General features: G+C 39.3%; 1 protein-coding gene across 1 annotated transcript in view; it reads right to left on the bottom strand.

Moving 5' to 3' along the window:
- The window catches only part of nudt6 (nudix (nucleoside diphosphate linked moiety X)-type motif 6), a 41,385-nt gene that overhangs the window by 11,748 nt on the left and 10,930 nt on the right, over window positions 1-18,707 (bottom strand). Inside the window, exon 3 of the mRNA XM_034035129.3 lies at window positions 4,321-4,376. Coding sequence (XP_033891020.2) covers window positions 4,321-4,376 — 56 coding nt within the window. The remainder of the gene's footprint in view (window positions 1-4,320; window positions 4,377-18,707) is intronic.

The following is an 18,707-nucleotide window of genomic DNA, read 5'->3' as shown; positions in this document are numbered from 1 at the left end:
AACAGTGTAAAACTACAAATGTCCCTTTTTCAGTGTGCAGAAGAGTAGGGGGTTAATAAATGATCATACAAAAAAATCAAATAAAAAACATCTTAATGTTTTGGTTTTTTTTTCGTTTTTTTTTCTCATTTTGGTATCTTGCCAGTCAGTCAGAGTGAAACTTGTGGTTCAAATTAGGCTATATTCCATTGGCACTGCCAACGACAGAGATACAAGGCATTGGGGCTTTCCTCCCTTTAAAAAGACAATGCTCCCACCGTGCAGGGAAGATCTATTTTTCTCTGTCTATCTTTATGATAAGACAAGAATCGCTGACTGCTTTGTAATTGCTTCGCTTACCACCTCACTCACGTTGCAGCAGCAATATACAGACCTGGCACTTCACACACTGTACTGTACAGCAGACACACTACCCAAAAAAAGAGCACAAACCTGCTCCCCCTACCCACATTGAAATAGATCTGGAGCATTCTATCATAGCAAGAAATTTAAATTTGCCGCCCTAGGCGACAGCGTAATTTGCCTAGGCCTTCCTCAGGGCTTGCAAACGTCATTGTGCACCCGTGGGTGTATAACGTCACCCATATGACAAGGACACAAATTTTGGAGTTTTACTGGAGCCCATGATTGTTGATCCAGCTTAGAACTGGCAGGGGATGGAACTGGTACTTGGAATGTTATCCTTGGCAACCAGTCAAAATACCGAATTTCGTTACTATGTTTAAAACCTTGACAGATGTGAAAAGGCATATTTTGCAACACTAACAACAAGCAAAATGAAAACAAAACTTTTTTATTTAACCATTTCTAAGTTCTTTGCATTTTGGAGTAAGACAGCCGATGCCAACATTTGCCCATCATCCTACAATGGGTTAATTGTGAACAAATTGTTCACAAGTTATAAACTTTTTGGTGTGTGCAGAATCAATACAACTAATACATCAAACTGAACAGTTGGTATTACAAGTCACCAGTTTTTTATAAGTGCGAACATGGAGTAATTGTGACTAGAGATGCTGCAATTTTATAAAGGTGTTAAAGGTTCAACAGTAGCCTATTCTATATTGACAAATTCCAATGGTCAATTTACAGCTACTGTTCACAATTACACCATGTTCACATTATTATTATGAAATAATATGGGTTATATTTTTAAAAAAGCATTTACCCTGTGCTACTGTGAGTTTATACCAGTTTTTTTTTTATAAAAAGAAAACGATAGGTTACGGATGTAACCCCGGTTCCCTGAAAGAGAAGATGACCACCAACCAATACCTTTGGGATATGCCTGCACAGGTCAGGTAGTCACTGAGCATTTTATATCAAAGCTGCCGATAGGCCCCTCCGTGGAGTGACATCCTCGGTCCCGCCTTAACAAGGTAATAAATAGTCACCACACGGAACCACGAATGAGAGTGATGCGACCTTGCAAGGCTTAGTGGTCGTCTTCTCTTTCAGGGAACCTTTCAACTCGAAGACGACCACCAACCAATACCTTTGGGAAGGTATACAAAAGCCGTCTCAAGGGAGAATGAGCGGACAGCATAAGAGGGACGCATCGCTACCGCCAACTAGTGTAGGGGGTGTGAGCGTGCAACCTCAAGGACCTTGTGCCTAATGAATGCATAGAGGATCTACCACATTAAGTCTGTAGAATCTGGTGAATGTATGTGTAGCCCAGCTAGCCACAGTACAAATGTCAGTCAATGAAGCTCCTCTAAAGAGGCCCATGACATAGCCACACCTCTGGTAGAGTGCGCGTTCACCCTCCCAGGTGGGGGGTAGACTGGCATTAGTATACGCAGTTGAGACTGTGTCTACAATCCAATGGGACAGTCGCTGCTTAGAGAGGGCTTGACCTCGAGTCCTTTCACCATGACAGACGAAGAGCTGGTCAGACTGACGCAGCGCTCTAGAGGGAATTCAATCTCCAGTCAGTCTCCTCTGCAAAAGGAGGGTGATGGAAAGCCTCTACTTCCACTGATCGGAAGTGTTAGTGAGCTACAGGCTCTGTCAGTGAACGGGTGGGTCTGAGGCCGCAAGCCTTCAGGGCCCTTGCTGGGGCTGCTGAGGCTGAGGAGGAGCCTGTCTTGGAGGCTGCCTGGGGTGGTTCCGTCGGAACTGTCTGCCTGAGCACTGATGCCCCACGTCCGGCGTTTCCCCATCCTTGCTGACGGCCCTGTGTATTGGTTGCCACGGAGGCCTGAAGGCGATGCCTCAGGTCGCCCCGTGGCACAGTGGGGATTGGAACTGTCCAGGTTACCGCAGTAATTGCCGGATGCCATCGCCTCCCCCTCTCTTGTACCGGAGCATCGCGGCCACCTTTTGAGGCACCTTCCGCTCTCGGTGGGAGTGTTGCAATATTTTCTCTACCACTGGCCCGAAGGTATGGCCAGGGGAGATAGATGTGTCCAATAAGGCAGATTTGTCCACATCAGGGACCCTCGCCTTAGACAGCCACAGCTGTCTGCGTGCCACCACCAGGCCTGCCAGGCTTCTCCCTAGGGCTTGCCCTTGGAAATTGGATATCTGCAGCAGCGTACCCGAGACCAAGCGTAGCTCTGAAGTCCTCGAGGTACCGAAGCTACGGAGCACCGGGGCACTGAGGGCGCTAAAAGGCACAGAGGGCACCGATGCAGAGGGCTTAAAAGCCTCAAAGGCGTCAAGGCCTCGAGGCACCAAGGGTGTCGAGGCACCAAAGCTCTAGGGGGTCGAGGGCACCGAAGGCACCGCGGTACCAAGGCTATGGAGCACCGGGGCACCGAGGCCACCAATGCAGGGAGTGCTTGAGCACCGCGGGCACCGAAGCACCGAGGCTCTGAGGCACCGAGGACCCGAGGGTACCGTGGGCGTCGAGGCTGACACTGGGACGCCGAAACACCGAGCACCAAGTACCGAGGGCTTCAAGCACTAAGGGCACTGAGGGGTGTGTCTTAATCTGGGCTGTTGGCAGTCACACAACCAGGAACAGCATGTAGCTTGAAACGATGTGGAGTGTAACCTTCAGACAGTTGCAATCTGGTCTGTGTCAGCGGAGTGGAGCAGCCCTCAGATGCCGTCTGGATCACGTGTAGTACACAACCGCTGCAGCACGTAGCATGCAGCGGGGTGGCACAGCTTACAGACGTGGAAAAAAGAGAGAGAGAGAAAAAGAAAAAGAGTGGCTCGAATGTGCATGTGGTACTCGATACTAGGACCAGGTAATAATGAAGGAAGCACACGATTGTTTTTTTTTTTTTTAACCGCAACACAATAACACAAACAGACACTCAACAGCAAACTGGAGTGTAAGGTTTTTTATTTATTTTTTACTGTAAGCAGTAAGGAGCAAAGGAATCAGTAGTAATCAACAACCTGTAGGGGCACTAGGCCACACACAGCGAGTGGGTGTTCCGAGGTAGCTCAGAGTCCTCGACTCAACAGCGGCACGCAGCAGAGCTGGGTCTCGCTGGAGGAATGTCTCTCTCTTGGTTATTTTTCAAAAGCTGCCAAGTGGCAGAAGAAAATAGAAAAACACAGGCAGCAAGCTGCAAGGTTAGTAAAGCAGACTATAGTCGTAGGCGATGTCGGCTGTTGAAAATATATTTTTTAATTTTTTAAACGGAAGCGCAGTTGCACAGCGTTTAGCTCAGGCTTCAGCTGCCGAGTCCTGAGTCCGGGGAAGTGGCGAGCCGACTTCCAGCAATAAAACTGACAAGGAACTTACAGAAAGACTCGGAGAGAAGGGCTCTTTAAAAGAGACACTCAAAACAACTGGAAAGAGGTTAGTTATACCCACCTTACTTACCTGGTTGTAAGAGGCAAAAGACAACAAGGGGCCAATCGGCAGCTTTGATATTAAATGCTCAGTGAATACCTGACCTGTACAGACATATCCCAAAGGTATTGGTTGGTGGTTGTCTTCAAATTTAAAGGGAACAAAGCATTCATGTTAAAATGCTTCAGATAAATAACTTGCTCAGATAAATAAATAGTCTCTTGCTAGCTGGGTTTCTTTTTATTTCTACAAAAAAATACATTCAAACTTTTTTGTGGGATAATGGCCTTATGTATTTTAGTTTACTGTATTCTATGGTTTAAAGATTGTTGACAAGTCATAAACCTCAACCCATGTGATCCATTTAAACTCCATTTTATTAATCACTAAGTGTGGTTTGTGTGCATCTCGGTGTATTATGCTTTTGTACTCTGTTCAATAGATATATCAAGACTACATCAGGTCTCAAAAAGGGTTAAGGTAGCTATGGGATATGAAATCCATGCACACACTGCAAACAAATCAATTAGATGCTAAACACTTATTGACGAAAACTGACGTACCTTGTTCTTGTCTTGCACTACGAGCACTTTACCCGTTGCTTCATCTAGAACAGCACCTATAGCAGAGAACACAAAAATGTAATTGAATTGCAATTGATAACATATTTACCCATTTAAATTAGAAAGGCACCAATACTAATGTAAGAACCACACATACTTGCTTGGTAGTTGTGAACCTGATTAAATCAGCATACATTTGACAACCAAGGATGCAATAAGCCAGTTAGCACAGAACATGTAATAATTTGTAAGGCAAAACTTAACCCTCACATGGCTATTTTTAAAATGGGACAGTAGTGTCGCTGATATTAGTAAGATTTTAATAGACATCAAATGTAACATGCTCCATATGTATAATGCTCACAAAGGGTATAACACACACGACTGAACAGACTGAAATTTCCTTCAGCAGAAACGTGTTCCTACCATTTAAAAAAATATTTTAGATATTAAATATGTATGAATCCTACATAACTAAAAAAAAATAAAAGACACATTTTTGAAAAAAATTATTCTGGAGCATAAAGGTGTGAGAGAGTGGTGCATTACAATAACAAAACAAAAAAAACATATATATATATTTTTTATTAAAATTACAGACTTGATGCATATATCATCCTGGTTATTAATCCGTAACGTTCCCCTGCAAATAACTTGCCTTGGAATGTATGAATGAATCAGAGGTACAGCAAGTCAAATGCAGTTCCTGCAGGAATTATCCCACATAGGTCATGGTATGACATTTGATAATCACTTTCAGCAGACATCAAGCTGTTACTAAGATATAGAAGCATGTACATTCGACTACTTGCGGATACAGTGGTGTGTTTTCCCATCATCTTCAGTCTCTTCACAACCCTCCTACACATACGCAACTCCTACTCTGCATTATGGGAAGAATGTTTTATCCTAAAACCGGCTTGGCCCTCTATGTGGAAATTGATGTCATCGTTGCTGTGAGCACATCCCATTGCAGCCCGAGTGCTTGGAAGCTATAATTATGCCAGTGTGTAGGAAAGCTAGTTTCCTACAGTAAACTGCAGCTTTGACATTATGAGATTATAAACCAAGTAAGAGAGTGCCAATTAATATGGGAAGTCTCCATTTAATTACAAAAATTACAAAAGGAAAACACACCTTTTACAGTCAGTTCAATCCAGTTTGGCAGCTTGCTGCTTCAGGTATTACCCTGGGTCCTAGTGCACTGCACTACTTTTTATTTTTAGTGCATTGGTTTACGTTTAGAACTTTTAGTTTAAATATCCTACTGTGACAGAAATAGAATGATTCTTGGTGGTAAATCTCCCTCCCGACCTGTAAGGGCGCTAAGTACAGGGAACAGAGTACCCTGTACGGGGTGGCCTGACAATTCATTCCCAGGGTTAAAAGGAAGTCAGTCATCTAGAAAGGGGGCGGAACTCCAGTGCACTAACTCATCATGACGATGTGGCAGCCGCAGATTGGAGGAGTGGTTGCAATCGTTTACCAAGGGGTCATGAGTGACAGTACAAATAGGGGACGGAGCGACGTGATCTGTTCCTTCGTTTATGGTTAAGAAACGACCCGGAAGGACCAGTATTGTGTTTATCGAACCGTGAGTGTTTTGTTTGTTTGTCACTAGTCAGCTAACACATTCCGGAGCTGTCGACAGAGGCCAGCACTAACCCGGACATCACTGCACCTGTATCACAATAACTTGTATTTTGCACCACGAGCACTACAGCACTCACCCAGGACTGGTGACCATGTTTGTATATTGTGTGTGTAATATTCACTGTGTTTATTATTTGGGACAGCCACCCTTTATTTAGTACAGTGCAAAACACATTGCTGTGCATTGCCTGGGATTTATTATTTACGGTCACCAGACCAGGATTAAACCTCCTTGAACTTTGAATTCTTGTTGTCTGCCTTTCATTTGATTACCACATCACTCCTGCACCTGCATACTGCAAGCCACTTTGCCACACCTACCTATAGCAACAATTCAATACAATACAAGCTGTCTATCAGAAGATATCTTGCATTTGTTATTACTTGTTGTAAAGTTCAATAAAATATGAAATATGCCAAATAAAAAAGTGCCTGCAATAGACTATAACACAGCGACACGATTACTATTACACCATGCCTAATTAACAACAGCAATAAAATCGGGTAATTGTAAGGTATAGGCTAATATGACATGCATGGCACACATACAATATATCTTTTTTTAAAGCTAGTGCGTCAGTAATGAAAGCTGATGTAGCTTGCACTGTCAGACCCATCATACCTGCTTTGACAAACCTTTGTCTGTGTTTATAGAAACATTGTTGAAAAACCAAAACACATAAAAGCTACTTCACTTAATGGCAAGGAGAAGAATCATAAACACTTCCCTGTCCTGAAATAAAATTGGTCAGAAATAACAAGGATGGGAACAAAAATCAAGAGGTGTGGAAGAACATATACATTAATTAATGGAAAAGGTTGAAGAGAACTCATCGAAAATATTACATGTGCACAGACTATAAGAGTTTCCGGACAGCTCACCATTTGTATGATAGAAATACTGCCAATCTTTTGTTGTGCTTTTTTTTTGTAGTTTCTTCAATGACCAATCCTTTAAAAAACTTAACCGTGGTAAAAACGCACCATTACGTTGCAGTTTTACCATGTGTAGTGCATGCACTGTATGGCTTATACTGTACATTTACCATGTCTATTTCTGCTCCACCTTGCTTGTGTGTGTATTTTGTTGTGTATAAGCCAATGTACACATATATGGAGGGACCTCAATCTCGGTCTACATTAATATACAGATTATTATAATTGTTTTTTTTTTTTTTATATAAAATCAAGAGTTTATTGGACTATACATGAATTTGAAAGGTCTGTTTGGAGAAGATTCTTGAACATTCAAGCAAGTAATACTGTTCAAGAGAGTGTGATGGTGCATGCTTGAATCAGAATGAGACACCGAAACAAATTAATACTGGTAATTCAATGGAATCTCACATCACCCTTAAAGACCTTTATCATCCATATGCCTTTACACGCTTCGCATACACAAAGGACCTTATAAGAAACCACAATGCTACACCTGAAAATCAAAGCCAACATCATCAAAGTGATGAGCATCATTAACAAATCTGTGACCCAAGCAATAATGGTAGAACAAGATCTGGAAGTCTGTGAAGAACATCCAAGCATTGAAGAACATGCTTGGTTATGCAGTGGAAGTCCAAAAAAATAAACATAAACCAGTGGACAATTGGATTTTTTGTATTCTCTATAAACAAAGCTTGACGTGAACACATAAGACTTAACTAATAGGCAAGTTTTTTTTTTGTAGAAACAACAGTGTGACTAAGCTATGGTTGGAATGATTAAAAACAGGTTGCAAACAAAATAATGCTCTATTTAGACATAATTATAACCTCGGTGTCGTGCCACACGAAAATATGTGCCATGCAACTTCACCATCTTACCATCAGATGTGGAATACAGACCTTTAAAATGTGGAACAAATGACGTAATGACCTGTGGGTTGACCATGCCATAATTTCAATATACCAGCAATACAATGAATATTGTAGCCTAGACTTCAGTTTTTTATGTTTTTGAATAATGACCTTCAGCTGGTATCCCGTACATGCCACGGGTGTGCAATTCATATTGCCCGATGCCCTGGGCAGATTGCTCCAGTAAACCCACTGTATAAATGGATACCACAATTTGTATGTAAAAAAAAAAAATGCTTTGGATAAAAGCATCAGCCAAATAAACTAATAATAATAATAATAATAATAATAATAATAATAATAATAATAATAATAATAATATTGTACACATTTTATATAATACACCAACCTGCTATTAATAGGTTACATAGTTATCCATACATTTTTTCCCAGCACTTAAACGTTTGCTCCACTTTGGGTGATGGGGAGCTGCCATCACTGAGGAAGAGGAGGAATGAGAATGGGGGGGCTGACATCGTTGAAACAGGGGGGCAATGGGCAAGGGTGGGAGATGCAGGATAACCAACAGATGGCAATGGCAGTATTGCTACAAGACCTTCCATACATCATGCAATGGCATCCACGTATTTGGATAGCAAATTCAGTATCGAACTACAGTGAGCAGTATTACCGTCGTATTATTAGTATTATATATATATATATATATATATATATATATATATATATATATATACACACACACACTACTCTGATGCATTATGAGCATCAACAATTTACTCAAAGCCTCCACTAGTTTTTTCTACTATTATAACAACCTTGACTTGCATAAAGAAGGAAAAACATTGAGTGAAATAGCTCGCACCAAGGTGTGGTATCCGAAGCATAATCAACAAGTACAGAGAAACATCATCTGTAATTGACAAACCCAGGACTGGAAGACCCAAAAAGCTGTCTAACAAGGATGAGCAAAACTTGAAGATAATATCCTTAAGGAATAGAAAGAAGACAAGCGTTGAATTGACAACAGAACTGGCAGAACGCAGTTTTGCACAGCAGTGTGTGTGTGTGTGTGTGTGTGTATATACAGACGTGCTCAAATTTGTTGGTACCCCTCCACAAAAAACAAAGAATGCACAATTTTCTCTGAAATAACTTGAAACTGACAAAAGTAATTGGCATCCACCATTGTTTATTCCATATTTAATAGAAATCAGACTTTGCTTTTGATTTTTTATTCAACATAATATTGTAAATAAGAAAACAAATGAAAATGGCATGGACAAAAATGATGGGACCGCTAACCTAATATTTTGTTGCACAACCTTTAGAGGCAATCACTGCAATCAAACGTTTTCTGTAGCTCTCAATGAGACTTTTGCACCTGTTAACAGGTAGTTTGGCCCACTCTTCAAACTACTCCAGCTGTCTCAGGTTTGATGGGTGCCTTCTCCAGACTGCAAGTTTCAGCTCTTTCCATAGATGTTCGATTGGATTCAGATCAGGACTCATAGAAGGCCACTTCAGAATAGTCCAATGTTTTGTTCTTATCCATTCTTGGGTGCTTTTAGCTGTGTGTTTTGGGTCATTATCCTGTTGGAGGACCCATGACCTGCGACTGAGACAGAGCTTTCTGACACTGGGCAGTACGTTTCGCTCCAGAATGCCTTGATAGTCTTGAGATTTCATTGTGCCCTGCACAGATTCAAGGCACCCTGTGCCAGGCGCAGCAAAGCAGCCCCAAAACATAACCGAGCCTCCTCCATGTTTCACTGTAGGTATGGTGTTCTTTTCTTTGATAGCTTCATTTTTTCGTCTGTGAACATAGAGCTGATGTGACTTGCCAAAAAGCTCCAGTTTTGACTCATCTGTCCAAAGGACATTCTCCCAGAAGGATTGTGGCTTGTCAATATGCATTTTAGCAAATTCCAGTCTGGCTTTTTTATGTTTTTCTGTCAAAAGTGGAGTCCTCCTGGGTCTTCTTCCATGGAGCCCACTTTCGCTCAAAAAGCGACGGATGGTGCGATCAGAAACTGACGTACCTTCACCTTGGAGTTCAGCTTGTATCTCTTTGGCAGTTATCCTTGGTTCTTTTTCTACCATTCGCACTATCCTTCTGTTCAATCTAGGGTCGATTTTCCTCTTGCGGCCGCGCCCAGGGAGGTTGGCTACAGTTCCATGGACCTTAAACTTCTTAATAATATTTGCAACTGTTGTCACAGGAACATCAAGCTGCTTGGAGATGGTCTTGTAGCCTTTACCTTTACCATGCTTGTCTATTATTTTCTTTCTGATCTCCTCAGACAACTCTCTCCTTTGCTTTCTCTGGTCCATGTTCAGTGTGCTGCACACAATGGTACAAGTAATAGACTGAATGACTAATTACAAGATTGGAGACATGTGTGATACTAATTAAAGAAACCAATTAGTTTGAAATATCACTATAATCCAATTATTTATTATCTTTTCTAAGGGGTACCAACAAATGTGTCCAGGCCATTTTAGAATATCTTTGTATATATATACAGACGTGCTCAAATTTGTTGGTACCCTTACAGCTCATTGAAATAATGCTTCATTCCTCCTGAAAAGTGATGAAATTAAAAGCTATTTTATCATGTATACTTGCATGCCTTTGGTATGTCATAGAATAAGGCAAAGAATCTGTGAAAATAGATGAATTATTGCTTATTCTACAAAGATGACTTTGTGATTTTGTGATTCATTGCACTAATGGGGATGGGGGAAAAGGTGCATAATTAATAATAAGGAATGATAGCATATTTTAGAAACGTATTTATATAGGATTAATGGTTAGAAGACAAATCTATAACTTCACTTTTTAAATAAATGTTACCTCAGAGCCGGACACAGGCAAAAAAAGAGCTTGTTTCAGACAGGTTCATGTCATTAGTAAACACAAGGAATATACATAAGAACATAAGAACATAAGAAAGTTTACAAACAAGAGGAGGTCATTCAGCCATTCTTGCTCATTTGGTTGTTAGTAGCTTATTGATCCCAGAATCTCATCAAGCAGCTTCTTGAAGGATCCCAGGGTGTCGGCTTCAACAACATTACTTTTACACATTACTTTTTTAACACTTCGTGGTCAATGTACTTGTTGGGATGTTTTAAAAAAACAAACAAACAAAAAAAAAAAACGTAAAGTTTACTGCTTAGAAGCATTTCAAGCATTACAAACTTTCTCTGGCAACAAATGTAATTATTTATTTTTTCAATTTTAGTGTTGCTAACCTAGTGTTTGCTATTTACCATTTTTACATATTTATTTTTAGATTTAAGCTATATTAAAAAATACATTATTTTTTTTTTTTTACTAGATTTGAACAGAAGCGATATTAGTTATTTATTGGACATGCACAATCCATTGATTTGTAAAACTATTAAAACATGAAGACTGACAAATATGTTTATAACAACAGAAATGAAATGCTTATATATGAGATCATCGGTACTATATATATATAAATCTCATGTTAATGTGTTTATGTATTAATATTTCAGTGAGAGTACTGCAGGGAAAGAATGTTGCCCTCCAAAAACAAATTATATATATATATATATATATATATATATATATATATATATATATATATATATATATATATTCCATCAGGATTCCCCTGCTGCAGTAGTGTTCCAGTTAGCCATCATGGGACAAGATGTTAGATGAGGAAAAATAGCTGTAAAATGTTGTAATGTTTTTTTTTTTTAAGTATATCATAGAAATAAACAAAATAAAGTTTTTTAAACAAAGTATATCATAGAAATAAACAAAAGAAAAAAATGATTTTGTCGTTGCAGAATTTGATAGCCTACTGTATTAATACTTGTACTGTGATTCTTGAAATGTATTTTTTGTTTACGACTGTAAGTCACCCTGGGTAAGGGTGTCTGCTAAGAAATAAATAAATAAATAAATAAATAAATAAATAATAATACTGTATATACTGCTTGCTTTTCGGTAGAAAAACATCAAAAATAATGCAGAGAAACAGGTTATACAAAAGGCTTTTACAAATCTGGGGTTCAGCAGTTACAACATCAAAAACATCGAAAAAAATCAGAATTCCACAAAGCAGCAATAATAGTTGGCAATGATTTTGTATCTGTAATGCAAGAAACTAAAACACCTGTACTTCGGGAGTTGAATTCAGCTCATAGAGAAAAAGGAAACAAAAATGGCTATAAAAAAGCTATTTTTATATTTGAATAAGTATTGTTTATTATAGTTGTACTCTTAGTATGTTACTTAAATTTACTAGGAAATGTGTTCCAAACTGCACTAAAAAGAACATTTCCTTAAAGTATGTTATACATACATTTGCTGAGGTGAGGTGGGGTCACAGGGAACCTTTTGTGTATATTGAAAAATGTAGTCAAGCTACCAGGCTAGATCTGCCCCTGTCACCGTGTAACAATTTTTTTTTTTTTTTTTGTTCCTGGGTAGTAAGTGTTATTTCCTAATTGCTTATGCCTCAAAAGTATAGAAAATGGCTATTATTCCCCACAAACTTTGCTTTTGTGACCAGGACAGTGATATTTTGAAATTTACCTATTTTCCAGAACATTCCAGATAGATTCAGTGCTGAGTAAACTTGGAGTAACTTCTAGAACTTTCCAGTAATATAAATAGTAGTATAAATACAGGGGCCTTAAGCCCACCAGTTCAGTTTAGTTCCAGCTGCCTAAGTGGATACATATCTGCATTTTTCTGAGATGGCATCAAGAGGCTGCAAGCATACGGCAGACGCATTTTGCTATGTCTGTGGCCAATTTATCAAGACAAGAGCCAAAAAGTACTCCGTGGAAGCATCTGCTAAGATGTGTGAGGCCTACAAGGCATATTTCCTGTCGGGGATCAAGACAAACCCTGGGCACCTCATTTCACCTGCGAGCACTGCAAAAAAACTCTGGAAGGTAAGATGGACAATTGTTGCTCGGAATTTTATGTTCTAAAATTTGTTAAAATTTTTAAAATTGTAAAAGTTTTTAATTTTAAAATGTTTTACAATTTTCAATGTTATTGAAAAAATATATCATATATGAAAAATGTTGCGAGAATCTCTTACACATTAGTCATGGGTGAAATAAATGTATTTTTGTAGGATGTTACAGAGGGGAAAAGAGAGCCATGAAGTTCGCTATCCCAAGAATTTGGCGGGAACCCACTGACCACTCAAGCAACTGCTACTTCTGCATGGTGGACCCTTCCAAGCGGACCGAGTTCTCTGTGGGGAGGAACAACGTCAAGTGGGAGCAACTGGTGGACCCCCGGAAGGTGCTGATGCCACCACTGCACATCAAATTGGGCCTTATGAAACAATTTGTCAGAGCTCTAGATAAGGAGTCGGCAGCCTTCAAGTACCTTCAAGACTTCTTCCCTAAGCTGTCTGAGGCAAAGGTCAAAGCCGGTGTCTTCGTCGGACCACAGATAAAGAAGATCCTGGAATGCAATGAATTCCCCAAGAAGCTCACTAGTAAGGAGAAAGCGGCTTGGAACAGCTTTGTCGCAGTGGTTCGGGGCTTCCTGGGCAATCACAAGTCCAAAAACTATGTGGAGCTGGTTGAGACTCTGGTGAAGAACTACGGCACAATGGGCTGTAGGATGTCCCTCAAAGTCCATATTCTTGATGCTCATCTTGATAAATTCAAGGAGAACATGGGAGCGTACTCGGAGGAGCAAGGCGAGCGCTTCCACCAGGATATACTGGACTGCCGCTACCAAGGACAGTATAATGAGAACATGATGGGAGACTACATTTGGGGGCTGATTCGTGAAAGTGATTTACAATATAATCGTAAATCTCGAAAAACTACTCACTTCTAAATCTTTTGTAGTCATTTTTGTATTACTTTAGTATAAATACATGTTAATTTGGATTCATATGTTGTTTTTTTCTGACTTTATGTGAACGGAAAGACACAAATTCGCCTGTTTTCTCATTGGAAATAGGTAAATTTCAAAATATCACTGTCCTGGTCACAAAAGCAAAGTTTGTGGGGAATAATAGCCATTTTCTATACTTTTGAGGCATAAGCAATTAGGAAATAACACTTACTACCCAGGAACAAAAATTGTGTTACATAATCACTAATTGATTGATTGTGTTCACTGCTAAATTAACCCCTTGGTTAACGACCGCAACCGTTCCTCCAATCTGCAGCTGCCACATCATTTCCCTTCCGGGTTGATGATTTAGTGTACTGTAGCTCTGCCCCCTTTCTAGATGGCCGACTTCCGCCTTACCCTGGGAATTAATTGTCTGGCCATCCAGTCCAGGGCACTTGTTCCCTTTAAGACAGCGCCCTCACAGGTCGGGAGGGAGATTTATCACCAAGAATCATTCTGTCTCTGTCACAGGGGCTGATTTACTAGCTGGGGCAACCAGGGGGTATTCAATGAAATGACGCTAGTAATGGTGTTTGAGATTTAATTACTATTGCAGCAAGCATGTTCTTTAATCATAATAGCAAAACTGTCACAAACAAATAAGTAATGAATGACAATTGAATAATGATTTAGCACATGTATTACATCAGGCTTTATTACAATTATATTACAATTGGGCAGCAGTGTGGAGTAGTGGTTAGGGCTCTGGACTCTTGACCGGAGGGTTGTGGGTTCAATCCCCAGTGGAGGACACTGCTGTTGTACCCTTGAGCAAGGTACTTTACCTAGATTGCTCCAGTAAAAACCCAACTGTATAAATGGGTAATTGTATGTACAAATAATGTGATATCTGTATAATGTGAAATAATGTATAATGTGATATCTTGTAACAATTGTAAGTCGCCCTGGATAAGGGCGTCTGCTAAGAAATAAATAATAATAATAATAATATACACTCGCAGGGAAAACATTGTGCCAAGACAAAGTGGTACTGTCTGTACAGACATTAGTCACTGTTGCATCTGCACTGCTCAGCCTGAGTTTAGTAAACCAGCTCCTGCTGCATCTGTATCTCACCACACTGTCACACATACAACATTCCCAACAAGTTATTATTATTATTATTATTATTATTATTATTATTATTATTATTATTATTATTATTATTATCATCATCATCATCATCAATGACATCTAAATTGTGGATTGTCTCTGACATTTCCTCCAAAAGAACAGTGTTTTTCTGACAAATACTTGATGCTCTTTTGGCAAGAAGAGTCCTACATCGGGTCAGGTACCCGCGGGTGACCTGCAAAGCGGGTCGCGTTCTGGTTGGAATGTGAACTTATTCGCGGTTCAGGTCAGAAAATTTAATTTTCGGGTCAGGCGCGGGTATGCATTTGAATCACCAAAAACGTTTTGCGTGCCCTTTCAGCATACTCGTCTGTAACCTTTTCCCAAATAACTTATTAGAAGGTCAGTGTATTTCCTGCACCAATACAGGACGTGATTAGGGAGTCAGCTTACTAAACAGTGTTCTCTGGTTGTTCTGCTGTTTGTTTGATACGTCGCAAGATTGTTTTATCTTGCTTGCTGATATTAAAAATGTCTGTGGACAAGGTGAAACAAAAGATAGCGCAGGGTTTATATCATATAGTGGATAACAGTTTGAGAGGTAAATCAGAAGTGTGGAATTCTTTTGGTATTATTTGCGAATGACAATAATGAACATGTGACAGCTTGTAAAACCTGTCATAATGTTTTTGTATATGCCACAAAACTGGTACATCATCTCTGTGAAAGCACAGGTGTAGCTCCCTTTCAACTGGTGCACAAAAGGAATTGTAAAGTAGAGATAGTTAATAAATATCAATCTTTGGAGAATACTAGATATGTGTGTGAATGTGAGAGCGTGAGAGTCAGATACACTTGCAGGTTCGGGTCGGGTTGCAGGTCTTATTAAAGCGGGACGGGTCCTGTAGTAGCAGAAGCGGGTTGTAAAAATTGGACCCGCGCAGGACTCTGGCTGCAAGTGAATCAAACAAACTAATCTGAATGCACTTTAAAAGAAACTGAAGTTTGCATTCATTTTTCTGTTGTGAAATGAACCGAAGCAAATCTGAAAAAAATGAGTTAGTTTGCAAGTGAACTAGGTGTGAAAGTGCCCTAGTGAATTTACCTGCTATAGTAACTAGTCTGTATAAAATCCCATTTCAGTGCATCAAAAACAAGACATAAAATGGTAAACACCTATTAAATGAACCATATAAATACATTGTATATGTTTTAAACATATAAGCAGTTAGAACTAGAGTTGGCAGCAACTTTACAGCTTCCAGTACTAGTACCAGTAACAGTACCAGTAATAAACGATTTAGCAAACAGTGCAGAATGCCAGTACCAAACACTTTAGAAAATAGTGCAGAATGCCAGTACCAGTACTAAACACTTTAGCAAATAGTGCAGAATGCATACATGGGTTACTATATGTGTGCTGTAGTAACCATGACCCTATCTGCACTCTCTTAGGAGTTATAAGCCAGTTTTACATTTGACCTTTAGGAGGGGTCAGAGGTCACGGGCAATGACATTTTTTTTACAGAGCATAAATGGGTTACTATATGTGTTCCATAGTAACCATGAATCTATCTGCACTCTATAAGGCGTTATTAGCCAGTATTGTATGTTGATGATGTCATCTAATGTGGCTGCCATGTTTTTCTTTTATTGGAGCATCTTCCCTTGAACAACCATTAAAGACAACCACACTAGCATCATGTGTGCCAATTTTGGTTCAATCGGACAAGAGATTTCAGAGACGAAGGTTTTCTTGGCCAGTTTTGTATGTTGATGGTCTCATCCAACGTGGCCGCCATGTTTTTTATTGTAGCAACTTCCCTTTAACACCGTTTAAAGACAACCACACTATGATCATATGTGCCATTGGGTTTGTTTCAATCGGACTAGCGGTTTGGGAGAAGATCTTTGTAGTTTGTGATTATGACGTCTGTACCGTGCAATTTTGACATCATGCAGCGTGGCCGTCATACCACACAGCCTATCAGCTTCTTATGAACATCAGTTAATCTTGGACTATCCCTCAACATCTATACCAACTTTCAGCACTTTGCAATAAGTTGTTTTCGAAAGACCAATTTTTACATTTAGACAAAATGTTTTTTTTCAATCCAATATGGCGGCCAAGCCATGTGACCTACGACATAAGTTCTTTAAGCCCTATGGGCCTGGAAGCCTTATAATAAACACAGCAATAACAATAGGCTTCCCAGCCCTATGGGCCTGGAAGCCTAAATATCAACCTCAATTTGTGAATGAGCAGGGCTACTATTTTTTTCTGCCAGCCAGGATACCATGGCAGTAATATTTTGTATTGGTATTCATTTCATGTAAGGTCATTACACGGTGCATGGGGTTTCAAACATGAAGTACAAAACCACAACTTCCAAAGAAATACAAAAACATTCATTGAGCATTGTATTTATTCTATGAAGGAGGATGGCTGGATAATCAAAGTTATTTAATCTAACAACTTTCAACACTTGAATAAACTTTACTTACTTGCAAGTTCAAGACTGGTCACAAACAACAAATTAAAAGGCAATTATTTTGCTCTGAGTAACAGATACTGTATTATATTAAAGTCCTGGAAAATGTACAGTGTGGGCTTGCTGTTAAAGTCCTGTTGCACACAAACAAGACAGCTGTGAAATATTGGAGCAACAAAGTTAGATAAAAATTGACAAACACGCATTTACTAGAATATTTGGTTAGAGAACAGATGTTGAATGTTTCAAGTAATGCTAATGGCCCCGGAATGCTATAATGTTTCCTGATGTAAGAGAAGTTAACCACAAGAGGATGACCTTACATAATTTAAAGATGAACAATGTAAACAACGTCACATAAACAACCTCCAGAATTAACTGCTGCTTTATACACAGCTCAAAACATGTTCTAACATGCCCATTTAAACTCTGAACTAAATGACCATATGAAAGCCTGCCCTCTGCTGTACAATTTCTTAACTTCCATTTATGACCAAAAATCTATTTTTGAACACATATTTGATAGCGGTAAATGGGGATACTGTATTGCACTAAACACAGGTTTAGGATTTTTTTCTTTGTTTGTTTAGGATTTTTTTTTTCAGGATAAAGCTCTTGAGAATACACTTTATCTTGTTTTTGACAAGGTCCTGTGGAGTATATTATTTTCTGGAATACTGATACAGCAATTTTGCAAGCATTACCTTATTAATAAAACACAGCTTAAACAACACTCAGGTTTGTTGTAAGCCAAATACATTATTATTATGATATTCTTGTATTATACAAAAAACTTGTACAAACTGGCATCGCTTGGGACCAGAAAACAGTTCCAGATTAGACAGTGGTGTGCTGGATTACAGATTTACTGTATATTTTATTATATATATATATATATATATATATATATATATATATATATATATATATATATATATATATATATATATATAATACTGTACCTGGAAAAAAAACTATTTGAATGCTTGTCACAAGATGGCTTGTGTGGTGACCTGGAAGACGACCGGACACAGATTTAATAAACAAACAGTTTTCACAAAACAGAAACAAAACGACACAGTGGCCAAAACAGACACGGAACAAACAAACAAACAAGTATTGTGCTGGTGTCGAACCAGCACGCGTAGCAATTATTACTTACAAGTTCTCTCTCTCTTTAACTTACCTCCTAACTCTCGTCCCGCCTCTGAACACACCGACCCCCAAGTGAGCCATTTGTGACTTATCTACAGCTGTGCTGGGACCTGATTGCTAATTAATCATTCACTTGAATCCTGGCACAGTCTGCACATGAACTAATTGTGCACTCCCCGTGCCCACATACAAATACCCACTTTAATCTGCGCATGAAGTGATTGTGCAATCCTTGTGCCTAAATACAAATATACATTTTAAATCACCTGTTGCATCAGAGTGGGT

Source organism: Acipenser ruthenus, chromosome 1 (assembly GCF_902713425.1).
Source record: "Acipenser ruthenus chromosome 1, fAciRut3.2 maternal haplotype, whole genome shotgun sequence".
Lineage (NCBI taxonomy): Eukaryota > Metazoa > Chordata > Actinopteri > Acipenseriformes > Acipenseridae > Acipenser > Acipenser ruthenus.
This window is presented reverse-complemented; position numbering and strand designations above follow the sequence as displayed.